Here is a 19,152-nt window from a genome sequence, read left to right as displayed (position 1 = left end):
ACACACACAGAGAGAGAGACATTTGACTGTTCTATTATTTACTATATGTGAGGTTTTCAAGTATATAAAATCTTTTTGTATATCGCAGTGGAGATCAGTGTCAGAAAAATACTTGGAGCTACTTTGCTTCGTCTGTGACAGACCCTTTCCTGTTTAGAACCGGTAGGAACTGATGTACAATCTGATCAGTCTGAAACAGTAATTCAGCACTGACTATCCAAGACTTACACCATATAATGGGTTAATATCAAGCAATATTATTCCATGAGATCAATTAATAATCTTTATCATAATTTTTAGTTATTATTATTTCTAGTAAAATATCCGTACTCGCTTAATCTTCTTAATCACTTTCGATTTATTTTAATTTTGCAACAAACCAAACAACAATCAGACATTTCGGCAACAAGCCTTCTTCAGTGAATCAAGTTATAAGCATTTCAAAAGATAAACGATTTCTTGGGATTTCATTTCCTTTTTAAAATGTATCACTGTGTAAGCAGATTTCAATGCTTTTGCGCTGATCTGGGATGGCAAGCTCATAAACTGCCCTTCATGCATCATAATATTGGTTGTGGATGAAGACGAGGAAGCCAGTGCTTTGCTATTTGGTCAGTATCATGTTTGTTCATTGTATTCTTTCACCTACATGATCAGAGCAACATGTTAAACTGGACAGCAATGAAAAGATTTAATTCAATGTGCACCCACCCCGAAACCTTAAAGTAAATATTTAAAACTGTGTATGTGCTGCATGTAAAGTCACCAATGCAAAGTGATCCAGTTACACAACAGACTTATATTCACAATGAATGTCTGTCTGTCCCCCATTGCAGCTCGTAATGAAAGCACACCAGATGAAGTGATACAGGAATTTAAGTCAAAAATGGAGTGTGTTTTAATGGAAGACTTCTTAAAGGCACCTCTGAAAAAAGGTTTGTGTCTGACGCATTTGAATCTTGATCATGTAACTTAGGTAAAACAAAGACCGGCAAATATGATGTGTGACTGTAATTCCACAGTTTATGTAAAACATTTATCATATCTGTATCATTTATTTTAGGTTATTGTAAACTTGATGAGGCTGCTTAAAACACAGGTGGTAAGTGCAAACACTGTTTCCAAACTGTTTAAACTGAAAATGTCATTTTTTTATAGTTACAGTTTATAGTGCATAATTTCTCACTCCTAAAGGTCCCAGGCAGATGCAGAGATCTTCACACTGCAGATCTACAAGAAATGACTGAATTGATGGAAATTAGGATTCACTGTTTTGGGTTTAGTGACTGACTTATTAAATAAAATCAATACTTCAATAAAACAATTTGTTTTGTGAGCTTGTGAATAAAACTTTGATTAATGGTATTAATATCATTATCGTGTACCTGAGATGGCGAATACAGATATCTCACAACTACAGGTCCAGATGCACTAAATCCATATTAAACACACAAAGCCCAGAAAATAATATAATTAAATATATTAAATGTTAGATAACAGATTTTTTAAAAAAGTATAATTTGTTACAGGGACCCCCCCCCCTACATTTTAAATAACTGGGTCATTTTTCCCAAAGTCCTGTTTAATTTCTCTTCCTGTTACCATAACAAATAGCAAATAGACCAAACAAATAGACCAAATTGAATAATATCTGGAGCAAATTTGTCAAAATGTGTAAATACAGTCCATCAATCAATGCAGGCCCATAACATTACATGTTAATTACATTACAACAATCAACTGCAGTGATTCTGATCCAGTATGAATTTTAAAAACAACAAATATTAAAGAGTATCCTGGCTTAAGGAGAATGTGTTTGATTAAAGCAATAAGCAAAAACTATTATATATAATACTTTATTGATGAAAATGGACAATATATACATTTTTTCCTTCAAAATACACTATAAAACTATTAACCTTAAAAAACACATCTGTTTTAAAGCCTATCACTCATTTAATACTTTCTAACATGGCAAATTGTGTTTGTGCAAATTACATAAATGCATTTTCTTTTTAAGATTATATTTTACAGCGTATACATGAACCACATTTCACATTTTACTTTCACATGCAGTGGAATAATACATAATAACTAACATTTTTACTATTTGCAGTAATCTTTACCTCTTAGATTGTTAAATGCAGTTACAGGTTGACTGCAGTCATCAGTTCAAAGGCAGGGAAATCATTTTATATAATTTTATATAAAAATTTGCCTCAATGAATTACTGAATTACAGATTACAGATCAATGAACACATTATAAGGCCTGTTTAGTACAGGAGAATGTGAAAAGTGCTTTTTGCACTTCCATCTTAATTTTTCTACATGCTTTGGCATGAAATTACATCAAATCATAATAAGTCAATTGTTTAAAGCAGTCATATTGGAATCATCTTGCCTTTTAACTCTGTACCCAGTGACTTAATACTTTATAAATAAAAACACATTTCCTTCTGTATTTTTTTTTCAACATTTTTTATCCCATTTCTGAAGGGATACAACAGACTAATTGATAATATCCCTCATCTAACTGATTGTTGTATTAACAATAATAATAATTATAAATGTAGCTGCAAGCAGCATTCACAGGACCAGGCACAGTAACAAAAACCTTATTTAAATGATGTGTAAATCTGATTGGACATAGCATTCCTGGTAAGGATTTAAGGACAAGCACTTTCAAGTCCATAAATAGAATTACTTATAACTTTTGCCCAATAGGTGGCGTCGTCAGCCCTTTAATATTACATTATCATGTACGGTTTTGCCAGAAACGGCTTAAGTCCATTCAGCTTCCTCACCTTTAAACTGTCTGTGCTTGGCACCTAATAATGATAAATATTCTACAGAACATTTTACAGTAAATATAGACTATTTTATAGAGCCATATTAATTCTTGTTTCATTGCTCATTGGCTTTACAAAAACATTTGCAGTAAACACCAAAGAAAATACAGATCATATAAACACATTAGATATAGACTGGCTAAGATAAATGCATTTTAATAATTCACTCATTCACCTTGGCTTGGTCTCAAACATGTTTGTGCTCAGATTTCTAGTTTTAAACCTCTAAAACTGAGATGCTATTACTTTAAACACTTCATTTTATCCTTGCTTTGCTTTTGTTTCCTCATGAATGTCTTTGTTCTCTTCAAAACAGAACTGCCTTTAAAAAACTCCACTGTCTACAAACTTTGAATCTTTGTTTAAAAAAAAAAAAAGTTTTTATCATCCTAAAAATTTTTTTTTTTTAAACTAGACATTCCCTTCTGAGGATATAAGTTCATGCATTTTGGTTATGTTGTACAGATACTGCTTTTTACTCACAGTTTTCAACTCAAACTTTCTGTGAGAGCAGGCACCTTGTATCAATGCGACAAAATGATATACCTATTATACAGTAAATCAAGAACATGTTCTTCTTTGGCAGCACTAATTCCCTGCAAACAAGGTTTAATTGTCTTAAGTCCTTGTGAAATAAGAGCTTTAAATCCTATTTTTTAAGTGCAAGGTTTTTATAATAAATCCAATTATTGCGCTCCTATTAGCAACACTCTGGACGTGTGACTTTAACCCTGGCAAATGGCAATAACACTCCTCCTGTTTTGTATAACAAAGGCACTTGACAAATATGAGGCATCTGTGCAAAGCTAAACTGGCATTTTTTTTTTTTTTGCTACAACTTCTCAAAAGTTAAAGATACCCTGCAAAGCCATTATATTATTATTTTAAACTAGGTTTTGCAATAAATTGTATTTTTATAATCTGATAATCTGACTAAACAAGCTGGGCAATGAAACATAATGCCCTGGTCACCATGTTAAAGAGTCTGACCAAGCCAAGCTGATGCATTTACAAATACAACTGATACATTTCACTTCTATGCTCTGTCATGCAGGGCATCTCCACTGACTCAAAGAATCCCTCATAATGCAATCCAGTCTTTCAGTTAGGAACATTGATCAAATTCTTGAACATTTACTGAATGGTCATTCTGCATTGATATGTCCATCTATTTAAAAAAAATGCATGCTTATCTTAGCACGTAAAATTTCCTGTGACAGTCATCTGCCATCACTGGTTCCGGTAACTCTTCAGTAATTATTATATTCAGAACTCTTTAGCTGATCAGTGAAAACACCACTACAAAAACTGATCTATAACTAATATTTAACGCTGATGCAGGATGTGTGTCCATAAACTCACTTCCTCTGGCCTCCTCTGGACAGAGTTTACACAGATGTGTGTGTGTGTATGTGTGGTTCCTCCTCACTCGTTTCTGGAGGTGATGTCCTGATGAAGAGACACAATATGGATGTTAAATGCATTTTTTAGTCTCATTTTTGTCTCTGCGTACAGAAACTTCATTAAGTCAGGAGTCTATTATTAATCTGTACACAGGTTCTCACCTCAGTCTTTGCTCTCCTCCAGCGCACTGTGGTTCCAGGTTTAGACATACCTAAGGGAGAGAATGATTTTACAATATTTTACCCATAAAACAGTAGAGAAATTAGGAAATTAGGACCGCTCACCCTAAATCTAGTTGGTTTATGGGAGTGTATTCCTATTGTTATTTAACAAACTTGATAAACGACAGTAACAAATCTTGATACTCATCAAGAAATCAACATGAAAACACACACACACACACATATAACATTAATATACTCTACTTGTCTTACTGTGCACGATTCATTGGAGCAAAAAACAACTGTTTTATTCTGTGTAACTCACTTTTACCAATCAAATGTGGATGAATAGAATTTACAAAAAGTCCCATGCTGTTTTTTTTTTTTTTGTCACTAATGTATATTTTTCATGAAGAATATGTGAGATTATGTAGAAATAATAGAGACTAAGCTTGCTATTTTACATGATTTGTTTACTCACATATTGATGAAAGCAGAACCATGAATGCCACTGCTGTAGAAACACTTCCCAGCAGCCACCTGTGAGGATTATGATGTCATTAATCTATTAGAAGTAAAGCTCCACCCATTTCCAAAACCAATGAGCCACACAGACAGAAATCTCACTGGCTGTGTCCATAATCACATACTCTCTGAGTAGGTACTTCTTTTGAATAAGTAATTACTTCGCAAGAAAAAAAAGCAGAATTCTGATATATAAACAGATAAACTACAGGGGAAAAGTCACAATTGTGAGATAAAAAGTCGCAATTTTTATATATTTTTTTATTCCGTGCTGGAAACAGGCTTCCTTAGATTTTCGGCCACTACAGTATATAGTAGTGAAGTATGCAATTTCAGATACAGCTTCTCTCTCTCTCTCTCTCTCTCTCTCACACACACACACACACACACACACACACACACACACATTTCCATTACCCAGAGGAGATGGCAATGCAGAGGCACAAAGTAAGGATGAGGAGAAGGACTTTCATAAGCACAGTTTCTGAAAAAAAAAAAACATAATCAAAATAGTTTCCAGCTGTTTCTATTTTTCATATTCATCAAAAGCTCATAGTAGGCAAGGACTGAAGCTGCTCCTTCATTGCCCTTTCTCACCTGATGTCTTGCTGGATGAGCTATAACTATTGAGTTGACACATGGATGGGGGAGGAACATCCAGGAGGCCACTCACTGATTGGCTGAATTGTTCATGGGCGGAGCATGACTCACATGGAGGCTCCTCCTCTTCTAGCTGAGTCTGAGGCACTTTATCAGGGGAGTAAACAGGATCTGTGGGATCTATAAAGAAACACACATCTTCACAAAAACTGAACAGGCAAATATTTTAAACTAGTTGTGTCAATGATTTTGAACACCAAAACTAGAAGCCTTCTAACCATAGGTAAAGCTGATGGGTGTGTTTGTCTCATAGCTGTCGTCTACCTCCTCCCATGATGATGACTTGAATGGAGTGATGGGGACAGATCTTCTAAATACACTTTCTTCCAGCCAGGATTGGCATGATTGGCTCACATCACTTAGAAGACTGACCAGTGATCTTTTTGCCCGGCGCTTTCGTCTGAATATGCTAATAAGCATGCACACACAAAAAGGATTTATTATTCTGTTAGATTTAAAATTGCTTTCTAATCCTGAAAGACAGGCATTGAGATTCATGACATATTCTGTTTTGCACCGTTAGAAAGCCACTGGTTATAAAAACCATTTTGATTAGGCAAAATTTGCATCAAGGTATAATTTAAGAAAAACGTGGCAAAATTGCAACTGTATTTCAAATACACAGATGTATTTGAAAAATAATATATTTTAACCAGTTAAAATACAGTCCTGAAAAGTTTAAACCATTTAAACACTGTAATACAAATCCATATCCAAACCTATTTTTAATATAATATAATAATTTTAATGCCATTTAATTTAAGTAAAATATGTTATATCACTGAGACAACAAACAAAACGGCTCAGAAAACACGTGAAAATTTTTTAAATGAATAATTTTTGTAGCATTCACTGAATAAACTCCACTGTGTTAGAACAACAGAAAAAAATTTGACCCATAACGCCCAGAGTTGTATTTTTGCTCGGCTTAGAAAATGGTTTCAAATTTATGTACATTCAAAATTTTAGAGCATGTAAGACTACTTTTTTCTTTAATCACAAGGCATACAGAAATAAAAATTGTATATATATATATATATATATATATATATATATATATATATATATATAAATATAAATATTAAGTGTAAAATACTTAACAGTTTAACAGGTGCTTTTGTACAGTGTGTCGTGTTTAGTGTACAGCACAGCTGGAATGAAAAAAGACTCAATGTGCACATTGATAAATCTCACCGGACAAGATTCTCTTTGTATGAGACGCTGGTGTGTGAGGGAGTCAGGGTGACATTACCCTCATCATCTGTGGTAAAACTGTCCTCTGTTATAACATAATAACCATTGGCTAGTAGGCGTGGGCTTCGGCGGCATGCGCACACAGAGCCTGTCAGTGGATTGGTGGAGAAACACTCAAAGGAGGAGTCAGAAAAGTGGGAAACGTCAAGACTGAAAGAGAGAAACAGCATTAATGTGCAGTGCACACACATTTTTTTTACAGATGCATACATAAGCACTACACATATTCTTGGAGAAATATAAAAGCTTATAAAATTGCTGATGTTTGTCTACATGCCTGTACCTGTGACAAATATATTCAGCCTCCTGCCTCCTGGTCTTAACCGGAGAACCTATGACAAACATCAGGTAAGGTCAGTCTTATCAAAGAATGTGTGCACAAGATAAAGGAAGAATGAGAGAGAGATGTGATATGAGGCCATACATACTTGTAACCGCTCCTTTGAAGAAGAAAGACATGGCTCCCGCTGCTGTTAAACCTGTAATAATAACAACCACAAAATAACATTCATTTATCAAAAGTGCATTGCTCATGTAAAACAATTTTTGAACTATTTCTATTACTCTTTTTTTTTTACTTTAAATTACTTCACATAGATTTTACTGAATAATTCTTTGTGTAAAAATTAAGGTTGTGCAACAAGAAAAACATACAACAAAGACAAGATATAAGCAAAAAATAACTTATTATAAATGATCACTGATTTTCGTGAATAACGCCTTGTACCACATTACGGTTGTGCAAATGAATAAATAAAACAAAGATCAAATAAAAGCAAAAATAAATATAAATAGTTATATATTGACATATATATAAACAAGTAATGATGAAAGATGATTTTAAAGAATGAAAATGATTGTCAATTATATAAGGTCGGTCACACAAGATCATTTGCTCTCTGGAAGCAGGGCCAAATTAATGATATTCACAGATCCATAATTTTTCTGCTATAGAATTAAAAAGAATCATTAATGGAAAACAATTTTTAAAATATATAAGCATAACAAGTGTGTTAGTATAATAAAATATAAAATATATAACTATATAAGTGTACTTCTTTAAATCCTTAAAATAATCACTGCTGAAGTCTTGAATAGAATGTACATTTATACATTTTTCCTAAAGTAAAATATTTTTCAAAAATCACAAAAAAAAAAAAAAAAGGTTAAGAATTAAATATGCAATATAGATTATATGGAAATGTAATATAACAGGCATTCTTTTCTGCAATGGATTTCTAAAGAAATGAGGCCAAATGAGAGGAAAGGCTATTATTTATATTTATTTATATATATTATTTATCGTCTTTACTTCTTTTTTCCATGTTAATATTTGTGTAAAATAGATCAAATGTTCAAAAATAAATATATTTCATGAAATAAAATGTATCATTTAATAAAAAATGGGGAGAGGTGTCTGACAGGATGTAGAGTGAGTGGGATGGGGAGGGGGATCAGGGAGCCATGATGATCGAAATGGGGATGATGCTGGCAAAGTAGGTGGGGACCAGTTACTGTACTTCCTGTTAACCACTTCCTGGCTGGAAATAAACTGATTGGCTGAACAGAGTGTTGTGCATGCATGCGCGCGGCAGCTGCTATCAGAGAAGCAGTGGAGACTAACGGCAAAGAATGAGGGAGGACAATATCACTCTCTCTCTCTCTCTCCAGCACACACACAAAGCAGCTCATTTGTTTTTCTTAAAAATCTGTTCCCAGAGTGATCACATGACACACTTCTGCAACTTATGCTTGTATTTGAACAGAAAGTCGTCAAAACCCTCACACTCATTTCCTGTAGTCTCTACATACATAAAAACAAGGAAGACAAAGCATGATGAGATGCTGATATTGCAGCAGAGTAGCTGCAATATTAAAGCTCATTACAGAAATGCAGGCAAACCACCAAACCGCACATGCATTGCAACACACAAACAGAGCTCAAAATATGAATAAACATTTTATTTCTACTGGCAATTGTTATTTAATAATTCATAAATTTCTATTACTTTCTTTCTTGTGTCCTCACTTATTTAATAAGAAACTGTGATTGTGATCTAACCCATATATGGCTGAAGAGAATAAATTTGCAACCACTGTATTTTTGTTAATTCTGTTATTAACGATTGATGATGTAATTTCTGTTTTAGTTCTTTTAGTGGTTTTATGTTTTCTAAAATTTATCTGTTTCTGTTTTCAGTTCTTTAAAAAAAAATCTTAACTTAACTTAATCTTAACATATTTTGGTCTACTTTGTAGTTTTTATTAATAAATAAAATGGTCTACCTAACAGTCTATGGTCTACCTTTCATAAATAATTTGACATTAACAATAATAGATTATTTTAAATGGTATATCAGAATAATATATCTTATTTTACTCAGAATATATACTTGTGTGATATTTATACGAAATCTGGCGTCCTCATTATTTTCACGCTCTTAAATCTGTTAGTTTAATCCTGCGTTCAGACGCGACGCTCCTCGAGTCTTTGTTGCGGGGCCTGAAGCAGATACGCGATGTGCGAGAAACATTTACTCAAAGCTGTGAGTTTGTACTACATATGATAATCGTACAATTTAATAAAAAATCTCACAGTGTATAAAGATAATATCGGCTATAGAGTGATTATGCCGAAGCGTGATGTGGTACTAATATCCGATTTCTTCTTCTCCGCATTCTTTAAGGCTGAATGTGCTGTGTATCTACTGTGCAGAAAATATGAAACAACTAAGATTCAGAAACAATAGAAAACCTTACCTAAACCGCGGAGAATGCGGATAGCTGTGCGGATCAAGTCTGTCCGTTTACCTACAAACACTGACATGCATGAAGAACCACGCCCACTGAGAGAGAGAGAGTGAGAGAGAGAGAGAGAGCTGTTCAAAACAAAACTTCTCTGAAGAATACAGTACTGCACCAGTAATGCAGACATATTCGATCAAATTAATAATTTCACATACTTGTGGATATACGTGCACAAATAGGAATACATTAGTATTTATGATTAAGTTCTTATATTTGTAAGTCACACTGCACAAGAAAGTCTATCATCGTTTAAAGGGATAGTTCACACAAAAATGAAAATTTCTTCATTTACTCACCCTCATGTCCTTCCAAACCTGTATGAGTTTCTTTCTTCTTTTGAGCACGAAATTAGATATTTTGAAGGACTTGTGTAACCGAACAGTCGTGGTAGCAATTGACGTATAATATTATTATTTATTTCATTCTGTAGAAGAAAATGGCTACCATCAACTGTACAGTTACCAACATTCGTCAAAATATCTTCTGATTTCAACAGGCAAAAGATACAAACCCATAACAGCGGTTCTGATTTTATTTCAGCTTTTAGTGCCTGTGTTAGTTACAAGACAAGTTGTAAAATTGTAGATGGTTCATGGGATTATTATTAATAATTTAGAATCACGATTAGAATTAGTCATTCAACAAAATTACAAAAAGTTAATTGTTTTTAGGCCGAACACAGACTCAACGTTTCCTCAGAATGTGTACTGATAACTTGAGTATGTACAAATGAACTAAAGCAGAGCAGAATAATCTCTAGTGTGTTTCTCTGCAGTGTGTGAGGATGACATCATCATGGAACAGTGGCATGTGTGTGTTAAACTCAGCTCAGGGGCCTCTATTACCAACATCCTTCTCTCTTTCTCTGGAGACAGTTACGTAAGTTATAACTTCTGCAAACTTTGAGAGCAAAGGTTCTATTAAGAATATTTATTTTATTGTTCAGTACTAGATATTTTGTTATTTACACTTAAAGACATATTTAAACACAAAATATTTATATAAAATGTAACCAACACATGCAACATCACCAGAGTGTGAGACTCAGTAGGTCTGTGTGTTTGGCTCTAAGAGGTGTGTCGCATGCATGTCTCTGGTCATATTGTTTTTCTCTCTGAGTTTGGCTTGTAGTAACGTGTGCTCCACCACTCCCATCCGAACATCCATCTGCTCGATCTCCTGCTTCAGCTTGGTCAGACTCTGATGGATCTTCACCACTGGAGCTGCAACAAAAACACATTAACAAGCAGAAACTACAGCTCACATGAACAAACTGCATCATCAGTAGCTTGAAAGAGGGTTTGTTGTGTGTGTGATTCAGACATGCTGCTGCCTTTCTCTTCCATTTCCTGTTTGAATTTTTCTAGGTCCTCGCTAATCTGAAGTAAAAATAAATACGCTTTATGAATGTTATTTGAATATTGTTTGGATATGTGAACATAGTACGGCTGTATACAGCATTATGAGACACATTCATTTATGTAAAACTACTGATGCTGTTATTTGCTAATGTGTGGAAATCAGAAATCATTGTAATAAAAATACAGTGTTTTCAGACTCACCTCAGCCAGAATCCTGGATCTCTCTGTGACGCTGCCACTGGCTTGCTGATAAAGCTCCTTTTCCTGAGAGGAAAAACACATGCAACATTTGACATCTTAATATTTTGACTGGTTTAAGGTTAGTAACAATGATTTAGGTTTTGACTGGTCGAGATGTGCACCTTGTTGAGCTGTGCTTGTGCCTGGCGGTATTCTGAAATATGATGCTCAAGCTGAGTGGTAAGATATTTCTCACAACTGCTCACTTTCTCCAGTGTTTTACTGATGTCTTCTCTCAGCTTAAACAGACAACCTTGAAAACATCCACACATATACATACTAAGATTTAATATTTCACATTATTATCTATTTAAAAACATTTTTTTTTAAAAAACATCAGTGATGTATTGATGCATGATTGAGCTTGGCGTCTTGCAAGGATGTGATGATGCCGTCTTGATGTATGCATTTGATCAAGATGAATCCTCCAGTCCTGAAAAAAGTTAACCAGTGTTTCAGTCAATCAGAGCTTCTCCATCACCATAGAAGTGACATACTATGATTAAAGGTTGACATATTTGAGACCTTGTTGTCAGTTCGAATGGTGACTTTAAGTTGTGGAAGAACTCGCTCCACCTCTAAATTCCACTCAGCGGCATCAACATCTGACTCCAGAACCACCACAGGCCTCGATCCACTGAGTTCCTAAACACACACATCTGCCTGTAGTCTTTTACTGTACATACAGGGTATAATGTTGTTTACTAGTTCTTTGTTTAAAGTATTAATAAAGTCACTCCTGTCTAAGTATAAAAAGACTGTGGGCTCCTCATGATTTATAGCACAGACACAATATCAAATATCTCAAGAGAAAGAAAGTTATTATTCCTTTCAGGTTTATATCATGTTATTATATGTATCACATGCTCTTATGTCAAATAAAACTCACACTCTGAAGATGCACATTCACTCACTTTACACATGAGTCTGTGTGTGTGATTCACTGTCATGCCTTTATTCACTTTACTATGTGAATAAGAGGTGGGCGATATAGGCAGACATTTATATTATGATATTCTAGATTTTAGTTAAAATATATCACTTATTTATAACGTTTTTTTTTTTTTACAAATATATTTGCTTTTGATGTAGAACAATATCCAAAGTAAAAGTAAGATATCACAATTGAAAAATATAGTTTTTTTTCTGTCACATAAATTGTAATATATACTTAAACAATCTAAAATCTTAAAATAATAATAAAAAAATGCATTTATCTCTTTGACATTGATTTTTATGCAAACCAAAAATTCTAAAATGTTTTTGCTTACTCCATAAATAATATATTGTTTTGATTTGTCTTCTATGGCATACTGGAGAAGATTTTATTATGTTTTAAATGTATTTATCCAGTACATAACGAGCACAGCTGTACATAAGTCTTCTGCTTACTCCATCGAGATGTATATAATTTTAAGTTTTTATTTTACTTCTACTTAATTTTCCTTTCTATCCTCTTGTTTTGTATGTATGTATATAATTACTCTGAACTCCTGGAAATCATAACAAATTCCTATTATATTTCTGCACATATTGCAAATTCTGACTTTTGCTTGAAGCAGATCTAATCAAAATATATAAATACACTATAATCCAGATATAATTTAATAAATCCTGAGCTAATTTCCTCATAACCTTGAAAAAAACAGCTAATATAGCTCAGGAGGGTAAAGCTTAGAATAGTGTTTGTGTTTGACTCACTGTCATTTCTTCCTCCACTTTACTAAGTGTGAGCTCAGCATCATCTTTCTACACACACTCCTCTTCCACCTCCACAGACGGGTACAGCAGTGTGTATATAGTGGGAAGAGAAAGTTTGTGGACCCTCTTGAATTTTGTAGAATTTTGTAGGTTTATATGAGACCTAAAGCAGCACAGAACATCACACAATCAGCTCATGTGTGTGTGTGTGTGTGTGTGTGTGTGTGTGCGCGTGCTGTTACCTGTTCCATGTGAATCCTTTACTCTTTAGTGCCTTTTCTACCAGCTGATCTAGAACATGACAGACTTCAGTTTAGATGGGGGGAAATTGAGCTGGCCGCCCTACAAAAACAGATATACAGCGATAATCAAGAAACCCAAATACTTCTACACACACTTGTAAGGATATTATTACTATGATAACGTCTCACCAGCTCGGACAGGATGTTGGAGATGGTGGCGTTGGGATCATCGTACTCCTGCGGTGTGTCAAACGGTTGCCCGCACAGAGAAATCAACCAGGCTGCAATTATACTGTACAGATAGAACTGCTATAATTGGCAAAGAAAATGGCTCTAGTGAGCTGAAAGTCTCTAACTCTTAATATGAGTGTTTGGCTGCTGAACGTTTAGTGCTGTGGGTCTTATGAGAATCTCAGTGCTGCCACACGCTAGAGCACCTTAAATGCAGTAGGGTTTCCAAAATTCTAAGGAGCAGCATTTATTTGAAATAAAAACATTTTTTTGTAACAATGTAAATGTAACAGTCACTTTTAATTACTTTAATGCATCCTTGCTAAATAAAAGATTTCTAAAATGTAATTATTAAACATTTTCTCAGCCCCATACCTTTGAACAGTAGTTTATATTACATATACTATCATTTATTTTCACATGTATTTTCATATATTTTTTTTATATCAGGAGAACTATGTGAAAACTTGAAAAATGAGCATGTATTATAGTGTTCGGTTTTGTTTTAAGATAAACTGTGTGCTAGTGTGTGCTGGGCAGAGCCACTCAGCTGTTGAGATTAATTTCAAGAGATCTTTTTTTGGCTGATGGGTCAGTCTTTCTTTCACTCTGCCAGTCTCTGTCTCTATGATATTGGCGTTTGTATGAACACAAATGTTGGGAGATCCAAATATAATTGAGGTTCAGTCCCCAGCTTAACTACCAGTGTTTGGACAAAGTCATCCGCTCCTTACATGGTGATTAAGACACAATGCAGAGTAAAAGGACACATTAGACAGCATATGTTTTCACAGTTTAATACATTTCACATGTGGCTTATAGTAACAGAAATGATACAAACACATCTAGTGCTTGCACTGTTAATTAATTTGGCAACCCAACACATACTCATACACTCTCACATTTAGGAGCACATTTTTTATGAAAAAAAAATCCCTTCTTTCTTCCACTTACACATAAACTACTTTCTATCTCTGCATTATATGTTTTTTTTTCCTTCCACTTCTGCACAGTTCCTGTGGTAAATTGCTGATTTCAGTCCTCTTGGATACGGGTCGCTCCCTCCTCTGATACTGGACCTTCCCTCTTATTCTCGCTAACCACCTCTGTGTAGGTCACATCTGGGTTAGATTTCCTGCCTTTGGGAGGAGTCACAGCAGGCTCCCCCTCTGCGCCCTCTTGGCCCTCAGCGACTGTGCGTTCCTTCTTCAGTTTGATTTTGAATGATTCTTTATTGGGTGCTTTCTTAGCAATGTTTTCCTTAAGCCTCTCACTGCCCTGACGGATCTTCTCTCTCTGCTCAGGGGGCACGATCTTCTCACCCAAGGTGTTGATTTTGGTTCCGAGCGTTTGGCCCGTCTTACTAAGGCTCTCCTTAGTCTTGCTGAGGTTTTCCCGCGTCTTCTCACGGGTCTTGTTCATGTTCTCTTTGGAGAACGCAGCTTTGATGTTCTCGATGCCTTTTAACCCACTCTGTTTCAGACGGGCGCCCCGTGATGACTCTGCCTCCTCAACCACCATGTACTCTTCATCAGATGATAGTTCAGCAGGGATTTCATACTCATCTGGCTCCACCTCCAAGTTAGCAAGCCCTGCCCCCTTGGGAGTCTTGGTGACAGCAGCAGAGGGAACTTCAGTTTCACCCTGCAGTCAAAGACAGAAACGAGAGACCATTATTTAGCAGAAAAACACACTGTGACTTCACCTGCTCCTAGAAGGTCATGGAGAAGAACTGTATGTGTGTGTATATAAAACTGTATGTAGTAACATTCATAAGGAAATTGCAGTTAACAGCTTTGCAAGAGGCCTGGATTTTTTATGCTTTCTTGCAACCCACCTAGATGCAAGAGTCATGGAGCTGATTACCACAGATTAATTTCCTTTAGATTTTTATGTTGACACATAAATAAGCTCCTACATTTCAGGTGCTGAGTTATGGTGAAAAATCTTGGTCCAGTTACAAAATACATCTCAAATACTTTGTTGTCTTCAACTGTTTTTGCCCATACAGTGAAAGTCAGTGGAGTCCTAAACAACACTGGACCCCAATGACTTTTCATCTTCAGATCAAAATGTCTTCTTTTGTGTTCCACAAAATTTTGTGATTAAATAATGACAGAATTTTCCCTTTAAATACAGTTTACCAAAAAATTTCCAGCTGTTACTTTTTGGAAGGTTTGCCATGAAGCATATAAGATAATATGTTCAATGTTACATTGCACAAAAAAGTTGAAAACTTGTAAAAATCAACAGTTCCAATTTAAAAGTTTTACAGGTTTTTGTCAGTCCTTTGGAAGGTTTGAAGTCAAATCTTTGAAAGTCATTCAGATATCAATCATATTCTGTGTTTTTTATTAATTCATTTATTTTAATTATGTCTACAATAATCTGTACTTTTACATTTAGGTGCACAGAAATTCTGATCACATAAAATTTCACAAGTTTTAGTGTTTTAGTTAAATTTTTTATTTTTAGTGCTGATTTACTAATCTGGTATCATCAGTTTCACAGTTACAGTATGTTTAAATGACATCAAAACAAAACATACTGTGGTTGGTCACTTTGTAAGTCAGTTAGACAGTCTCTTCCTGTTTAAGTGGGAGGTTCTTGGCCTTGACAAGCAAAGGAGACTAGGTTTTATGTCAGTCTAAAGCCTGGTTACATGAGATGACCCTTCCCTGTAGGGAATTCTTGTAGTCTGTAAGAATGGACATCTATGTATGTGTATGTATAAACTCCCTATTCAGGGAATAGTCTATTCAGCTGTGTGTGCAGCTCTATATTAGGAAACCTCAGAATAACCACATACAAACACACACGCTTATACCGACACACACACTCTAACAGCCAAATTTTTTATTTCATTATGTCACACATATTCTCTAAATATTCATTCTGTATATTGAAATATTGCACAACACAGTGAGGAGTCAAACAGAAAAATTTGCCAGCATTTGTGCATTGTGACTTAGAAGAATTTAACTGAACATCATTTGTGTCACTTCCAAACCATTTAGTCAGGATTGGGGCACCAAATGTAAATTGTTGAAAAATGTAACAAAAATGTAATAGATCATTGACAAAACCACATTAGACAACTACTAATCTATGATACTCAATATCATAGTCCCCTCAAAAATGAAAATCTGTCATCTTTACTCCCCTTCATTTTACTCCAAACGTCAGAATGGTGGTAACCAGAATTTTGGGTCCCACTGACTTCAATAGCCATTTTTTTTCATACTATTGAAGTCAATGGAACATGAAACTGTTCGGTTACCAACATTCTACAAAATATCTTCTTTCGTATTCCACGGAGGAAAAACAACAACATGAAGGGAATTCGTGGGGAAGTTGTGGCCTAACAGTTAGAGAATTTGACTCTTAACCCTAAGGTTGTGGGTTCGAGTCTCGGGCAGGCAATACCATGACTGAGGTGCCCTTGAGCAAGGCAATGAACCCCCAACTGCTCCCTGGACGCCGCAGCATAAATGGCTGCCCACTGCTCTGGGTGTGTGTTCACGGTGTGTGTGTGTGTTCACTGCTGTGTGTGTGCAATTTGGATGGGTTAAACGCAGAGCACGAATTCTGAGTATGGGTCACCATACTTGGCGGTACGTCACTTTCACTTCACTTTTTTTTTTCTTTTCACTTTTTTTTAAGGTCAGCAAATGAAGACAGAATTTTCATTTTTGGGTGAACTATCCCTTTAAGGCCCATTGTCACTCTCTGTTTCTCTCTTTCTGGAAGTCTCTTGAATGGACAAATCAAAAACATCTTTATTTCAGACATACTAACAGAAATAGTTTGTTAATCATCTCTAAAAAGGAAATTCTCAAGTGTGCCCCCTATTGCTACGTGTGAGATTACAGTGCCAACTTGCTGTTAAATGGCAAAAGGATTGAGCCACACCCTCAATCAACCATAACACACATGCAGCGGTTGTTACGTAGGAATGTGATTACCTGATAGATAACAACCCTGAACTTGTTGCGGGTGAGGAGCTCATCTTGTGTAGTTTCCACTTTCTTCACACGCACGTTCTGTTTCTCCACACGTGAGCGTACTTCTTTAACGTGCGCACTCACGCGGCGGGCTTTCTGCAGCAGTTTGTCAACGGTTGTGGCCGTGGCGCCATGGTCGTGAGCTAGTTTGAGAAGCTCGGATTGGACTGCGCTCACAGAGCTTTCGAGCTGCTGCTGACGCTCCTCCATGCGCTGCTGGCTGGCCTGGACGCCATCGATGATCGTAGACACCCGTTCCAGCAGAGAGAGAATCGACAAAGCCGAGACAGGTTGCCCGGATTCATCCTCGACCCCCAGCATTACATCTCCTCTCTTTTCCATCTCCAACTCTCCCTTTCACACGTGCCTGAAAGTAAAGCTACTGGGCCAGAGATGGATAAAGGGCCAGATGGAATCAAACACACAGTACAGAGAGAAAGTGACACTCCAAGAGAGAGAACCCAGTGGAATCTGACAAACTCCACCCTGTTCACACACACAGATATAAATGCATGGATATAAATACAACTGTAAGAGGATACTAAGACATTTTTGGAAGCTGTATCACAGAAGCACTGGAAAGCCCCATTGATTCAAACATTTCCGTATTGTTTGCATGTGTTAGGGAGGTTTTTGGATATGCATAATATGCATTGCTCTCTCAGCTTTGAAATAGCTAAAATGACAGTGACATTCATCTAGAGCGCAAATGTGTATGTTTGTGTGATGAGGTGGACTTACTTTTATAAATCCACCCGCCTTTGGCATACTGTCAACTCAACTGAAGCCAACAGCTGTGGAACGCACACACACACAGTGTAAATTGACCTTGGAGATGTTTGGCATTGGTGTTTTGACCTCTGACCTCACATTCAGGCAACCTGACATTCGAAAACTACATCTCCCAGCATGCACTTTGAACCTCTGAAAAAAATAGACTGACTAGTACATTAAAAATGAAAATACTCAGAAGATAAAGGAAAACACTAAAACAATGAAATTTTCCTTTAAACTCACTTTATAAATGTTTACAGATTTGACATGCAATATTATACAGACCTTCTCATAATAGCAAATCACTTTACAAACTGACTTTATAAAACTGATAAATGCACAGAAGTTCACAGTCACACATTATGAAAACCTGCTTTACAAGGATTCAGTTGTAAGAGGTTTGTTTTACTTGGTTTTGGATTGTGCTGCTATAAAACACCTTTTTTTTTCTCTGTTTCTGAAATTAAAAGATTGTCATATTTTTCCCAACTTTATCCACCTTATTTTTCTACACAGAACTATTTTCTGTGAATGTGCATTTCTTCTGATATTAGCCACTATTTGTAAAAAAAAAAAAACTAGAAGAATAACAAAGTGCAGTAACAGTTAAACTCTAAAAAAAAAATATTTGCGCTAAAAATCAGTGTATTTACGATTACAGTAATACATTAAAAATATGATAACAAACACTGGTTTGTAATATCAAGCAGCATAAATGGACTGTTTTTGCATAGCTAAAATAACTGGAAGTGTCACATTGCACATTCAAATTACAAATGGCAGCACCCCTTCTCATGTTAAAAATAAGGTGGATAGAAGGCAAAGTATAAATAGAAAACAATGAATTCTTGTAAGAATGGGCTTTCTCTGATATGTTTTAACCTCCAAACCCCAGCTATTGTGTTGTATATGGTTGACAGGACATTGCTGTGTAGCT

At 35.5% G+C, this 19,152-nt stretch overlaps 2 protein-coding genes across 2 annotated transcripts; both read right to left on the bottom strand.

Moving 5' to 3' along the window:
- Nucleotides 1-2,472: 2,472 nt before the first annotated feature.
- LOC109070088 (transmembrane protein 71-like) lies at nucleotides 2,473-9,766 on the bottom strand. Its single transcript, XM_019086683.2, has 10 exons — nucleotides 9,615-9,766; nucleotides 7,283-7,333; nucleotides 7,138-7,186; nucleotides 6,795-7,004; nucleotides 5,819-6,009; nucleotides 5,538-5,720; nucleotides 5,358-5,424; nucleotides 4,897-4,955; nucleotides 4,416-4,465; nucleotides 2,473-4,299 (listed from the first exon to the last, which is right to left on the bottom strand). Exons 1-10 carry the CDS (start codon nucleotides 9,679-9,681, stop codon nucleotides 4,276-4,278), a joined length of 951 nt encoding a protein of 316 aa, XP_018942228.2. The 5' UTR covers nucleotides 9,682-9,766; the 3' UTR covers nucleotides 2,473-4,275.
- Nucleotides 9,767-14,218: 4,452 nt separating this feature from the next.
- On the bottom strand, nucleotides 14,219-17,939 carry LOC109070078 (caveolae-associated protein 4a). The gene is made up of 2 exons (XM_019086670.2): nucleotides 17,403-17,939; nucleotides 14,219-15,081 (listed from the first exon to the last, which is right to left on the bottom strand). Exons 1-2 carry the CDS (start codon nucleotides 17,781-17,783, stop codon nucleotides 14,473-14,475), a joined length of 990 nt encoding a protein of 329 aa, XP_018942215.1. The 5' UTR covers nucleotides 17,784-17,939; the 3' UTR covers nucleotides 14,219-14,472.
- Between the last annotated feature and the right edge of the window lie 1,213 nt (nucleotides 17,940-19,152).

Source organism: Cyprinus carpio, chromosome A2 (assembly GCF_018340385.1).
Source record: "Cyprinus carpio isolate SPL01 chromosome A2, ASM1834038v1, whole genome shotgun sequence".
Taxonomy (NCBI): domain Eukaryota; kingdom Metazoa; phylum Chordata; class Actinopteri; order Cypriniformes; family Cyprinidae; genus Cyprinus; species Cyprinus carpio.
The sequence above is the reverse complement of the archived record's forward strand: the minus strand, read 5'-3'. Positions and strand labels throughout refer to the sequence as shown.